Source organism: Manis javanica, chromosome 14 (assembly GCF_040802235.1).
Source record: "Manis javanica isolate MJ-LG chromosome 14, MJ_LKY, whole genome shotgun sequence".
NCBI lineage: Eukaryota > Metazoa > Chordata > Mammalia > Pholidota > Manidae > Manis > Manis javanica.
The window spans coordinates 62,199,893-62,214,977 of NC_133169.1; the positions used below are offsets into that span (position 1 = coordinate 62,199,893).

The window sequence follows — 15,085 nt, forward strand, 5'->3', positions numbered from 1 at the left end:
TTACACTATATAAAAAATAAACTTGAAACAGATTAAAGACCTAAATATAAGACCTGAAACCATAAAACTCCCCAGAGAAAACATAGGCAGTAAACTCCTGGACATCAGTTTTTATAACTGTTTTTGTATCTGTCTCCTCAGATAAGGACAACAAAAGCAAAAATAAACAATTAGGACCACATCAAACCAACAGCTTTCTGCACAGTGAAGGAAACCATCAACAAAGGAAACAGCAATTTAGTGAATGGAAGAAGATATCTGCAAATGATGTATTGGTAAGGGGTTAATACCCAAAGTATATTAAGAATTCATACAACTCAACACCAGAAAAACAAACAATCCAGTTAAAAAATGGGCAGAGGACATGAATAGTCAGTTTCCCAAAGAAGATATACCGATGGCCAACAGACACATGAAAAGGTGTTCAACATCACTAATCATTAAGGAAATGCAAATCAAAACCACAATGAGTTATCACCTCATACTTGTCAAAATGACTACTATCAAAAAGACAAGAAATAACAATTAGTGGCAAGGATATGGAGAAAAGGAAACCCTTATGCACTGCTGGTGGGATATAGATTGGTGTACTGAGGAAAACAGTATAGAGGGTCCTCAAAAAATTAAAAATAGATCTACCATATGATCAAGCAACTCCACTTCTGGGTATTTATCTGAAGAAAATAAAAATACTTATTTGAAAAGATATGTGCACCCCTAAATTCATTCTAGCACTATTTAAGATAGCCAAGATATGGAAGCAACTTGAGTGTCCACTCATAGATGAATGGATATAGATATGGTGGATATACACACAAACACACATACTACAGAATATTATTCAGCATAAAAAAAGAATGAAATCTTGCCACCTGTCAACAACATGGGTGAACGGGGAGTTATTATAAGTGAAAATTAGACAGAAAAAGACCAATACTGTACCATTTTCCTTACATGTGTAATTTAAAAAAACAAAACAAAGCAGAAGTAGGCTTACAAATGCAGAGAACAGATGGTGGTTGCCAGAGGGGAAGGGGATGAAGGGATGGTGGGACTAAAGGGGTCTAAGATATACAAAATTCCTGTTATAAAACACATAATGGGGATGTAAAGTATAGAACAGGGAGTATAGTCAATAATATTGTAATAACTTTGCTTTCTCACAGATGGCATCTAGACTTACCACAATCATTCCACAATATATAAAAATGTTGACTATGTTGTACACCTGAAACCAATATAACATTGTATGTCAACGATGCTTCAATTAAAAAAGACAAAGACAAAATAACCACAAAGAGTAGTTTAATTTTTCAAAATAACATGCACACGATCTGACCAAACAGAAATGAGGATGCAATCAATGCAAGAGATTGATTGAAACTGGTTAGCTAAGCACTCCATGTTCGAGGATGAAGTGAGCACTGGCACATTAAGTTTCTGTTTGGTGCTGCAGTTCCCAGCAGTGGGAGCAATAAAGACACCCAGAGTCCCAGGGGACCTTTCTCATATACATATTCTTTTTCAAGTAAACATCAATTACAATGAATGTCCCCAGGCATGAATCTTGATGAATCTATCTTCTGCCTCCAGACCAAAAACAGTTTTAGCAGATGATGAAGGCTGTGACAATGATTCCCTCTGGTTTTGTGACAGTATGTGTGAGGCAGTGGTAAAGGCTGCCTTGTTAGTGGATAAAGGCATGGAACCTTCACACAGGAATGCACAAAGATGTGTAAGGAATGTATGTACACTGAATGGCAATGATAGAAAACGGTGGTCAGGATGTGAAGGATCAACTGTTGAAAAATTTTTTAATGCCTACAAGGAATTAGACCCCATGAGGTAAACAACAGGAAGCTAATATAGATTCTTAAAAAGGAGAATGATTTAATAAAGTAGGTTTACTACTAGGAAACTTTACTACTGTCAGGTTTTTGCTGGCAACCAATTAAAGAATTTCTAGGTGTCTGCAAACAGTACTGTCTCACTCTAGTTCCAAGTACACTTTCATGTCTAAAATTGAATCTTCAGATTCTAAAAACTAAACTGAATGCATCCTTCAACTATGGGTTATTTTCATCAAGATATAAAACAATTACAACTTCAGTAAGTTAAAAACAATTTGTATAATAATCCAAAGTTTGCATTTCATTTAAAAGTAGATAATAACTAAGCATAAACATTCTCTAACAATTTAGTCAAAGCAAGTTCCAAAACCTTCTTGTCATATAATCCTCTCACAGCAGAAACACCTTTGAGAAAAAAGGGCAAAATAGCTCGTTTAACCAAAGTGATTATTAAACATGATCACGTTTTCTATGTTCAAATAAAAATCTACACTGTTCTTGGCACATAAAATTACCCACTTTTTTCATATTCAGAGGCAGGCAGAGAAAATAAGGTCCAGCAATTACATCATCCTGAAGATTCTACATAGAACATTTCTGCATTATAATAAATCTGAGATTTTCTAATTAAATTTGAATAAATGAGATTTTTCTCAGTGTAGTGACTCTCTTCATAAAAAATGGCCTTGGGGAGAAGAATTTACTATTTTGAAGTGGGATCCAAACATCTGTTTGAAAAATTTTGTGGTAAATTTATAAGGAGTAAATGAAATACTTAAAGCCACTTTCTTTTTATGTCTTCTCAGGATAACATGTCAAGAATAAGAATAATCAGTGGAGGTGAGAGGTATGTAGGTATTATTATTATTCAGTATATCAAATAAAAAGAGGACAGAACTACAGCTTGATGTGATAATATATATTTGCTTTTCTACTCCTAAAATATTTTATCTACATATACTTGCTAGTTTTCCTTAACCAACCCCAAAGAGTTAAAAGGAGAAAACAAACAAAATCTCAAGCCTCATGAACAATTACTTAATCCCACAGCACATTTTTCCCCCACAGTGAATCACCTAGGAAATTCATCAAAAGACTTTAGGGAAATGACATAAGATAAGTGACTGAGGCAGTCTTTCCCTGTATTTTTGGCATAACAACTAAAGGGATATATGTGCTAAAAGGGACATAGCAATGTGTTAAAAGAGAGTGGTCTTTAACTGAAAGAATAAGAGACACCCTTTCAAAATTTTGAGAGAGTCAAACAATTTGTTATTGCAGTTCTAACTCCTTACAAGTATTTCTCTAGAAACTTCAATTTTCCAGTTATCTTTTTTCAGGGGCATATATGACAATAAAATCCATACTCATTTCTTAATTATATTTCCATGAGTTAACAATTTAAAGATCTTATGTCAATTAATACTAGGATCATGTTACGCTCAAATTTGTTTAAAATATAGTACCAAATTAAGCAAGGACTGAATGGTTTTTTGAAACCTAATCATTGCTACTAATTCATTGTCCCGAGGGAGTTACTTCAGTATTTAGCTTCCAGATTTTATTTCTAAATGTTAAATGCACTTTTATGCACCTCTAGGGATAATGAGGCAGTCTCTACCTTTAGAAGGCCCAACTATTCTAATTAGGTCAGAATTATAAAGAAATCTTGGGGTTTTTTTTCCCCCCAAGAGGCAATGATGATATACTATTTCACTATCATTTTCACTTTTAAATTAACTGATCATTAAAATTAAATTCAGCAGCACATTTCTTTATAATAATTATTCTTGATAAAATTGTGCACATACTACTTAGTAATTAGGTTGGCAGAGTATTAAGAATATGGGCTATTGATTCAGATAGATTTAGATTGAATTTTCGCTTTGCCAAGCTCTAGAAGTATGACTTTGGACAGAGTAATTATCCCTTATGTACCGTTTCCACATCAGTAAATTGGAGCTAAACCAGAACCTTGCAGAGCTACTATACTATACATATATACACAGCTGTATATACACATACACACACATGGGCTATAGTAAAGGGCGTGGCACAGAGTAGGTGCTCAATTATTAGTAACTAAAATTATTATTCATGAGCAGCTGTGTTCTTACATCTGAAATTGAGCTTCTTACTGTTATAAATATTTAAGTCTGTGATGTGAAGTTGTATAAAACAGTATCTTTATTACCTAATTGAGATTCAATTAAAGAAAATCATAAAAATCATAGCAATTTGATAAAACAGTTATTTTAAATTGTCACTTCTGCCAATAAATTTTCCCTGATTACTTGATAGAAGCAAGTTCTTGCTCTTTTAAAATTTTCAAAGCACCTATCATAATTTACCCTGTCTTTAAAATTTGTGAGTAGCAGGTCCTTTCTCTGATAGTGTAAGATTTCTGCAGAGCAAAAACAATGAATCGCATGGCATATTACCTTCCATAAAGATAGGTTTAATAAATGTCTCCTTAATGCATGAAAAAAGTCAGTCATTGCTTCCTATCTGGTTATCTTGCCTCCATGCTCCTCCAAAGTTATCTTCAAATAACATATGAATACTCAAAAACTTTTGACCATCCACATTTCCTAAAAGGCTTTGAACAGTAATCTCATCTACCATTTTAGCACTATTTTTAACCACATGTTCTTCAATTCATTCCATATTCCAGCCAGGATGTAAATTCACTGAAGAAATACTTGCTGAATGTCACTTTATGGTGATTTGTGCATTAGTACTGGATATAGAAAGATGATATCCTCTTTCCAAAAAAGGAAACATATAAAGGGATAAGTTAAATGTACTAAACCCTGTAATAGAAATAGAGTGCTTCCAAATCACACTGTGCACTTTCAGACCTAATGCTTTGTTCTTGGAATGCTCTACTTACTTTACCTACACTGCCTTTTCCTAAGTAAAATCATATTTATTCTTCAAGTTGCAACTCAGTGCCCCCCAGCCCTCACATTCAGTAAAGTCTTCCCTAAGTCCTGTAAGTAATTAATCAATCCCTTCTCTAGGTTCCTACAACTCTTTGATTTTGACACTGGTATAGCATATATCATATAGACTCATGTTTGTTGTCTGTGCCCCATAGACGGGTATGTTCTCTGGCAGTAGAAATCTATTTATGTACATAGAAGGCGCTAAATTAAAATGTATTCAACTAACCTGAGCACGTAATATAGAACTTATAATAGCTGTTCTAGAAATTCCTAATCTTTTTTCATTTGTACTTTGTTTTTCTCTCTTCTGGTTGCAAATTTTATAGGTCTTAAGAAGATATATGACCATTAATAAACTGGATTGCTATTTTAGATTGTGATGAACAAGAATAAGTTTTGTTTTATTATACTGAATTTTATTTTATTATTTATAACAAGCTTTATTTTACTACACTGATTTTCAACAAAAATCAAGAATTTAAAAAGTGAGGCTTTTTCTTCCTGCCTATGTATAAAATGGATATACCATATAAAGGGACTAGTTACTTTTTATAGAAGAAATGAGAGAATAAAAGTGAACTATACATTTTCATTTTTTTCATTTGTTAATTGGAACATTATTAATTGCATTTTTAATTGGAACAGTTAATTCCCCTGAGGGTTATTTTTATTTGATAGGAGACTACACAGCTTACATAATATAGTGGTAGATAGAGAAAATGGAATAAATTTTTCATATTCAAGAAAAAACCAAGAACATGACTGAGTTTTTATCACAAAATGTTAATTCTTTGAGTAGCCAAATCACTAACATTGGTTATTTTAACATATAGGAAAAAACCAAAATGATACATAATTTCCATTATGACAGGAATCTAGTAATATATGTGGTCAAGTTAATGAATGAAAGTGTTTGAAAATAACTTGTCTCCTTTCAACCCAAAATTCAGGTGACATTCCAGTTATATAAAAAACAAAATTCTGTTTTGTGGGACTAATTAGTTACTATTGCTTTTCCCAAGAGCCCTTTGCCTCCCACTGTGTGTTTCCAACAAAATATGTTGAAATATTTGCCTCTTCTCTCAGTCACCACATTATTTCATACTGGAATGATGATAGTATTATTAGTTGTCCAAATTTTTAAATTAATAGTTGAAAATGGCTTAGGATACTTTGTTAGTAGAAATGTTCTGCCAAGATTCAAATTTCCAGAATTTCAAAACTTAAAACAAAACAAAACAATTCAAAAAGAAATAAAAAATGTCTGTTAAAGAAGTCTTGTGATACTTCTTTCTTTCGTATGACCCCTAAACACAGTTTACACATTCAGCAGCCTATGAACTAGGCTCATCCAGACTGAAGCAATTCCAAAGTCAGTTTATTTTAAAATTAGGTGTATACAGTGACTCAGTAAATGCTAATAGCACTTTCATCACTTTGCCAACAAGGACCTCTAACTTTTTCTTTGTTTTCAAACAGAAGCAAGCATGTTCAAAAATGGAGGGTGGATACCACTTTTATTTGCCGCAACTGTCTTACTGAAAGGTAAAAATATTTTATGGCCACCGTAGACTTAACATCTTTGTATCAATAAAATATCAAATGAAAATCATGACCCCTATATATTAATGCCACACTGCAAAAGGCTTCAGGAATATGACCTATTCAAAATACTGGCTTAATTGTAGAAACCATATGCCAGGGAGTAAACTGAAATTCCAATATGATGATCTGTTTCTAAATTTTGTTGCATGAGTGTGAGGAGAGCAGTATATACTGAGCTTTTAAAATACCAGTATGACTTCCTGTTTATCATTTCAAATGTCATAAGTTGAGTACAGATGGACTTTAAATCAAGGAATCTTGCTTTGCCTTTACAAGCAATAAAGTTCTGCTTTTTAAAAAAAAATCAGTTTAGAACACTAAGAAATTAAATAGCAACACATTACAATTTTCAAACTTTTAGGATATAAAAATACACTGCTCACACATATGCACACGTGCACACACACACCCCTATGATGCCAATATAATAAATCTCTGCTTTCTATAAATTTTTGCTGTACAATGATTATTTTTTTAAGGAGGAAGTTTTCCAATTCATACTGCTTTACTGTTTTAAAGTCTCTATTTAAATACAAATCTACTATATAAGAGCAATGTATCTGTTTGTATGTAAAAACATTAAATACATATGTATAAAATAAATGAAACTCATTAAGATAGATATTTTTACCCATCTTATTTTATTCTCTCCATTTAATTTTACAATCTATTGATTTATGATTTATATATAAATCTACATAAATTTTTAATTTAGTGATTTCAAAAATTTTTACAATTATGCTAAGCACAGTATTTTTCAGTGTTACAATGTTCTTGTGAATATTCCCCTCTAGTCTTACGTATCCAGAAGTACTTTTGTGGAATATATTCTTAAAAGTGGAAATGCTTAGTCAATAATTTTAACACGTTGCCAAATGTCTGTTTCAAAAGGATACACCAGTTTTTATGCCCTCCAACAGTGAATAAGACTGCCTGTCTATATAGTGACATCCTCTCCAACAACAGCTATTTTTTGATTCACCTTAGTACAACAGCCATTAAATTTACATTGTTCAGTCTACAGATTTACCTATTACATAAGTTATCTATATAATTAAGTGCCCACCAAACAAGGTATTGCCAATAACATAAGAGAAAAGCAAAGGAAAAAGAAGAGAAAATATGTCAGGACAAATAGAAATAAAGGCAGTAGTCATATAGATGGAACCATTCTCATTGATACCTGCACTGTATAAATGCTTCCTCTTGGTAAAAATATTATGTCTTTAAGGTGAACCAAAGATGTCAAGAAATTATTTATTATTTGGTTTCTTTAATGGATTTGAGAAAAATCACCTTATAAAGCATAGATTTATGAAAGGGATTTTTAGGTCACAGCACTGATTGTTGCAGATCATGTGGCCATAAGACACCCTATATGGGTAGGCTTATGGTGTAAGGGAAGTCAATGAGAAAGAAACATTACACTTCTCCCTTCTAGGTTTCAGACCTCAAGGAAAAAAATACAACTATTGAAATAATTCAGACTTAGTCAGACATCTTTTTATACATAAGTAACAGAATGGATGAAGAGGAGAGGTGGGAAGATATGCTTAGATGACATGAATAACAACAAAAACCATTTTGATTCTATCAGAACAGTTCTGCTAAGCAGCTAGACAACAGAGATACCACAACTTGATAAACTCATCAATCATCATGATCAAATAAATGAGTTTCTGCTTTGAAAATAATATTGCTAACTTCAAAAACATCATCAACAAAAACCCTTAATTCATCACTCCCACCTTGAAACAATCTCTTCTCTTGGTGCCCTAGACATACTGTCTTGTTTCTTTTTCTCCTTCAGTCTCTTACTTACTCAGATCCACATTCACAGTGTCTTGAGGGGCAAAGGCCTCTTTCCTTAGCTATTTACAACTACTTCCAACTTTCGTTACTCCCATTCCTGGTTATGAGAGGCTAAGATACTAATAGATAATATGATTAACCCCCTTCTCTCCCACCTCCCCCCATAACAACCATAAAACCTGGACATACAACAAAAAGTCCTGCCTGAAGGCAATGAAGGGTGCGTGGAAGCAGACAGACTCTGACGGCAAGTCCAAGCTTCCTGGGAGTAAAGACAGGAAGCTGTACAAAGTCAGCATCTCTTCAGAGTTTCGCCTGAGGCTACCTGCAGTCTTCATGGTCAGGAGCAGTGGCAAAGGAACCACTTTGTGGAAGAGTAAAGTCAGGAGAGCTTATCCACTGAGAGAGTAAGGGAAACCTACAAAGGGAGGAACCACGTAAGAGATCCAAAACCCTGAACCCTAAACTCTCATGCAGGAACAGGTTCAAAGTGGTTCACTACAAAAGATTTAAACTGAGGCTGGAGCTGCTGTCCAAAAAAATTAACTGCTACAACAACCACTCTTTGCCAAAAAAAAGTAAGCAAACCCAGAATCTCTACTATTTAATCTTTGTAATATCCAGGCTAAAATACAAAAGTACCCAGCATACAAAGAACCAAGAAATAAACATTTTTCCTCTTTTCAGGCAAAAATGGCTGTTATCACTATCCTCAATGATATAATCAAGAAGGGAAAAAAAAATTCCTCTCAATGAATTGCAATCTTACCAGAGAAATAAAAAATCCCAGCAGAGAAATAGAAACGATAAAAAAGTGTTAACTGATTCTGTTATAGAACATCTATCACTGAAAAACTAGTATGAAAGTCAGTCTCAAAGTTATCATCTCATAAAATACTTTATAAGTATTAAAATCCAGCAGACAGCATCTAAAGCAAATGATTGAAACTCAGCATCACCAGAAAAGACAATCATGGATATGATACAATGTATTATTATTATTATTATATTGTGGTATTACAATTTTTGAAGTTATTTCCAAAAAGTTGGAGGAAAACACAACCAAAGCTAAAGGGGAGCTATTACAAATCACAGAGAGAATTAAAGCAGCTGTCCAGGGATCCATCCATTCAAATCTTTACTGGAGGAAATTGAGGGAAAAGTAGGTAATGGAGCATAATGTATGTGTCAATATACTGATAATTATCCTCCTGGAAACAAACTAATGATTTTTGTTAGGAGGAAAGTCCTTACCTGAAGAATGCTCTTCATAGGATGTCCCTTGTTAAGGATGCATATAGTAAATAAACCCAACATCTATGGATTTGAGACATGGCACACTGGGGAATATCATGCAAATTATATATACAATCCTGGGGTACAGTGTGGAGAAGTTTCAAAATCTATATGTTCTCTGCTATGAGGTAACAACTAAACTTCCTAATTTCAAGATCTCATCCAATCTGGGCTAGAAAGTACATGTCTAGTGTAGAAAGGCAGGCCATGTGGAACCACAGAATCCCAGATCTTTCCTTGTTTCACCTGGGCTTTCTGATTGTATGTATCCTTGAAACTATTAGTTAACCTGGATTTTAGGTAAGATCTCTAATATGTGAGTCAGACTTAATTCTTTGTATTGGCTTACAAATAAAAGGTCAAACTGTCAAAAATAATTATACTTAGATTAAAATATGTATTTTAGTAGAACAAGCGATCTGAATATTCATTTGACACAAATATTAACATAGTATACTTACAGGATAGGGCATTATTTACCTATGGCAAAGTTTATTTTTAAGCATTCATAAGAAATAAAACATACAAAATCACAGTATGTGAAATTACAGAGAGAAATCTCAATAAATGTTTTAAAAGCATGCATAACCAGAAGTATTCCAAAATTCTACTACATGAATATATATAATAAGCCTGAAATTCAATGGATGTGTGCAGTGTAAAGCATTTGTAAACATGTCCGGAAATAAGATTCTGCCTAATTTACAGGGTTGTGGTAATGTTCAAATGATATGATATAGTTATTATCATAATCTAAATCATTTTTCCTATTTGTGGTCTGCTAATGACAACCACTTAGAAACAGGCCCCAAAGGAGCAGGCACAGCAATCCCAACATCTGATGCAAGCTCAAGCCATGTCTTTAATAACAGAGACTTGGGCATGTAAAAATCAGGGAAGAATGAAACAGAGGGAGAAAGAGTTTTAAAACAGAGAAGGAAAGGGGTAGCAGTCTGAGCAAGGTCTCAAAGAAGAATATGCAGGTTCTCAGTGCATAGGAATAATCAGCATAGGGAAAAGTAATGGCCCAGAGAACAAGGGGAAAAAAAATGCAGACGGAGGTAACTGCATACATTTAGCTATGACACATGAAAAAAACAAAACAAAACATATTGCACATCTTTGGGCCTTTTTTCACACTGAGAAGGCAAGTATCAATATTTACTATATTATCTCGAGAATTCAACCTCTAGGAAGAGTAGTGTCGAGATATATTTCAGGAGGTTCCTGTCTTAGTAGTACAATCTGGCAGTTAACACTATTAACTTTATATAATCAGTTGTGAAGTCTACCACCTAACAACTTGGGAAAATTGCTCAACTTCTCTAAGTCTCTGTTTCTTAGTCTATAAGATAGGGATAATAATGATCTCTACCTCATGTGACAATGAATATAAAACATACAATACAGTACGAGGCACATAGTAAATGCTCAGTAAAAGCTAGTTACTACATTTACTATAGAGAAAGGGATTTCCTGTACATTTTGATTGATTGAATGTATGCCTTAATTTTATCATCTTCTTCTCTAGCTAAAGAACTTAAGGATCTGTGAAAGTTGACAAACTAATTTCAAAAGAAAAATATGGAACTATTTCAGAAGCCAGTATTTATACTAATACTGAAGTTTTCAGTATGAATACTATTAGAAAAAAGCAACAGAGTGGGCATTATGGCCCCTGACTTCAAGCTATACTCTAAAGTTACAGTAATCAGAAACAGTATGGTACTGGCACAAGAACAGACTCATAGATAAATGGAACATAATTAAGCCCAGATATAAACCTATGCATATATGGTCAATTAATATATGATAAAGGAGCCATGGATATACAATGGGGAAAAGACAAGACTGCCTCTTCAACAACTGGACAGCTACATGCAGAGAATGAAACTGGATTACTGCCTACTCCATACACAAAGTAAACTCAAAATAGATCAAAGACCTAAATATAAGACATGAAACCATAAAACTCCTAGAAGAAAACACTGGCAAAAGTTGCCTGAATGTAAGCATGAACAAAGATTTGGTATTGATCCATTATAGTGTATAAAAGTAGAACCTATGACTTTATAGTATCATAAAGATCAGGTCATATTTTTTCTTGGCCAGAAAACACAAACTCCCATTTCTAAAATTACCTCAGGTTTTCTTCGAGGAAGTTATCCTGCAACAAAATACCCTATTATCATAGAAAGCAAGTATATGACAGTATGTCATGAATAAGGCTATAAAAATGTAGTGGTATATGAGCCAAGGGAAAAAATCCATCTGGAAAAAGAGTAAGTAGACGTTTTTCTCCAAATTTAATTGAAACATGAGTTTTCTGTCTTGTGACCATTTCTTTGATACTCCCATGTACATGATATACACTTTCTTAAAAAATTACAAACGACCTTTCAATTTTTAAAAGTGCTCTATTTGCCTTTTTAAGAAAGGAAGACCAACTCTGTAAAAGAATCATGAATGAGAAATGAAATTTGACATGTAATGAAAGCAAACACAGTCTTCCTCATATTCTTTTTATTCTCGTTTCTACATTTAAACTTAATCCAGTTTTAAACATCACAAAAAGTGTTGAAGTTACAGCAACCAATCTAAACTACCTAACCACTACCATGAATTCAAATATATACACTACTGATTTTATGAATGCAAGGAACATACGGATTATGAATTTTAGGTTTCTATGAGGCAACAATTCCATAAAGGTCTTACAAACCTACGAACTCTATGACTGAGCCTGATTTCTTACTGCTGATGAAATTTAAGGATAAAAAAAACAACTTCCACATATAGACCAAATAGGATTTTCTTTTTTAATTAAATTAAAGCAACCACTGAGAGTTACAGAAGGAAAGTATTCTAAAGAGTAATGAATATTTTGTTCTCAAACTCTTCACACACTGCACATAGTCTTATTATATATAATGCAACTTTTCCATGATAAAACGAATAAATTACATGGAAAAATTTAGGTAAAGGAATGTAATTTAGTAAGGATCTTGGTTAAGAGAAAGTGAAAGAGGCAAAAGGATAAATCCTAATTTCCCATCTTAGTGTCATCCTCAGAACAAAGATCTCTAAAGATTTTATTTCTATAGGAATTTCATAGGGAAAAAAAACAGCATATGAAAAAGCCCAAACAATGTGTAACCCAAATTGACACAAATGATAATCAGGAGTCAAATATAGGACATTTTTACTGAATGATTGGATAAAAAGGGGATTGGAGCTTTGAGAATGATATATCAAATGGATTCCATGAATTTGGAAGTATTGTGAAAATAAAACAAATGAAAATACCTCACAATAAAGGAGATGGAAGAAAAACTCACATAAAAAACCATGCCTTACAACTTTTACTCAGATTAACTGTGATAATTTTGTCCTATAAAACACTTAATCATCTCTTCAAAAGGAAAAAATGGTGAGAAGTTTTGGTAATCTACCTCAATTAAAATATTATTGGAGAATTATCTTGTTTTATCTATCTCAAAACTTAGAATACTAAAATATAATAGTCAAATATACATGCAAAATGACCCTACAATTAAGATAATTGTTGGTACCAAATGTTGTGTTTAAGTTCTGCAATAAAACAGTCTCCCAGACATTTAATAGTATGTCATTTGGTAAATGAAAGTTTCCACAAAGTAAAAGCAGCGAGAAGAGATAAAAATTATGCTAGTGAAGAGTCTGGCTGAAAGAAACAAAAATATGGATCATTTTGATTCAACACTAATTTTATTTCAAGTTACTACAGAGCTGAATAAAATCCTAACACCACCACACAAAAATTTATTGAGTTGGCAATAGGCAAAGCATGATGTCAGCTTCCAATATCACCATCCACATTACCAAACAGCATTAACATTCAATGCCTGAACTTCTTAGACTTTATGGCTAAGGTTACAGTAAAAACAAAAACCTTAGGCATGAGGCATCATTAAACATACATGAGTTCGGTTTGGTATAGTTTGGCTCAAATTAGTCTAGTACTTTAACAAATTCCATAAAAAGAACTTGGAAAAATGCAAGCTTAAACATTACAATATTCTAAATGTGCTATATTCTGCACCAAATAGACCCATTAAATAAGTCTTAATCAACTCTAGCTAATATTCAAGTAAGTAACACCATATATCCTCACCCACTGCACGCCCACAAAGTGCAGGCTGACAGAAGACATGGAGACACACATATGTACACACCCATGTAAGTCCTTACCTTCATGGCATGGATTTCTTCAAGCAATCGTTGTGCCCGTCTCTGGTTTTTTAACAGTGCATCTTCAGTACCCCTGCAGAAAATGCAATATGTAGTGAAGAAAAGCATTTATCTTAGACTTCTCTCAAATGAAAAATCTCTTCATTTCTTTTAAAAAGGTATAATAAATCTCTAAATAACAAACACTGTCATCCTGTACTGTCCTCTCCTTGCCCAATACATACCTCAATTCCACCAACAAACTCAAGTTTTTGGCAAAGATAAGCATTGTCCCAGCATTATATTACAGACTATTAACATTAACAGTTTGCCTTCTATTCCTTAATAGGATGGCCAAATAATATTTTTTAATTAACAGATTAATAACACATTGTTTTAATGTAACACAAATTTCATAAGCTATAATTAAAGGTTGAATTAAATTTTATTAAATGAAAACTTGTTTGCTGGAATTAATGGAATATGTAAATTAAAAATCTGATTATATTGGAGGGGAAGGCTATTCTGAAATATTTATTACGAAGGAATAAGAAACTAATCAGGAATAAAACATCGGAAAACTATTAATGCTTAAAGTATAAAAACTATAAATAGCATATTTTTCTCTAATGCTAGAGAAACTAAAATTATAAAATATACTTCAAAAAAATTAAGTTGAACACATTTTTTGATAAGCACTTCCATAAGACACTGAGAATTTCAAATTAATTAGCAATTCAAGGAATAAAGTGATATAAAATCTTCATAACTGATCCAAGGTATTAGTTCATTTGTTAAACTATAGCAACATCTTAAAGTAACTTCCAATTACATAAAACACATACACAACCCCACAGGGCTTTCATTCCAAAAAGGCCAAAAGGAGTGTTTTGAAAAAAAGCAGAATAATTCATCACGTATTTTAAAGTAAATAAGGTCCAAACCATATAACGACTTGCTGACACAGCACATTTAATCTCACTCACATCCTTTCCACATATAAAACAAAGTGCTGAAATAGTAAGATATTTAATTATTCCTCTAGGTTCCACCCTTCACTTTTGTAAGTACTGAATAAAAACAACTTTTGACATTTCATTAGTCCCAGGACCATTAGTGTAAGTGACTAACTTTTTTGACTTCAGTCTGCTCACACTCCTGACAAGTTTTCGGATAACCAAAACTCGGACTCTCTTCACTTCTTTTCTCATCTTCACAACCTTTGAGGAATAAAGCCAAAATTAGGAAGGCTCTTAATTCAAGAAGAAACATACTTTGTTTTGAGTCTTATTATAGATTACTCTACCAATTGAACCAAATTTTTGTTTAACTATATGGTTTGATGAAATCAAACCTCTTCCATAA

At 32.9% G+C, this 15,085-nt stretch overlaps 1 protein-coding gene across 3 annotated transcripts in view; it reads right to left on the reverse strand.

Moving 5' to 3' along the window:
• SRFBP1 (serum response factor binding protein 1) overlaps positions 1-15,085 on the reverse strand; it is a 106,605-nt gene that overhangs the window by 44,521 nt on the left and 46,999 nt on the right. For all 3 annotated transcript variants that reach the window (XM_073221251.1, XM_073221252.1, XM_073221250.1), the window contains 2 exons: positions 14,852-14,940; positions 13,742-13,814 (listed from right to left, as the gene is read on the reverse strand). In XM_073221251.1, coding sequence (XP_073077352.1) covers positions 13,742-13,814; positions 14,852-14,940 — 162 coding nt within the window. The remainder of the gene's footprint in view (positions 1-13,741; positions 13,815-14,851; positions 14,941-15,085) is intronic.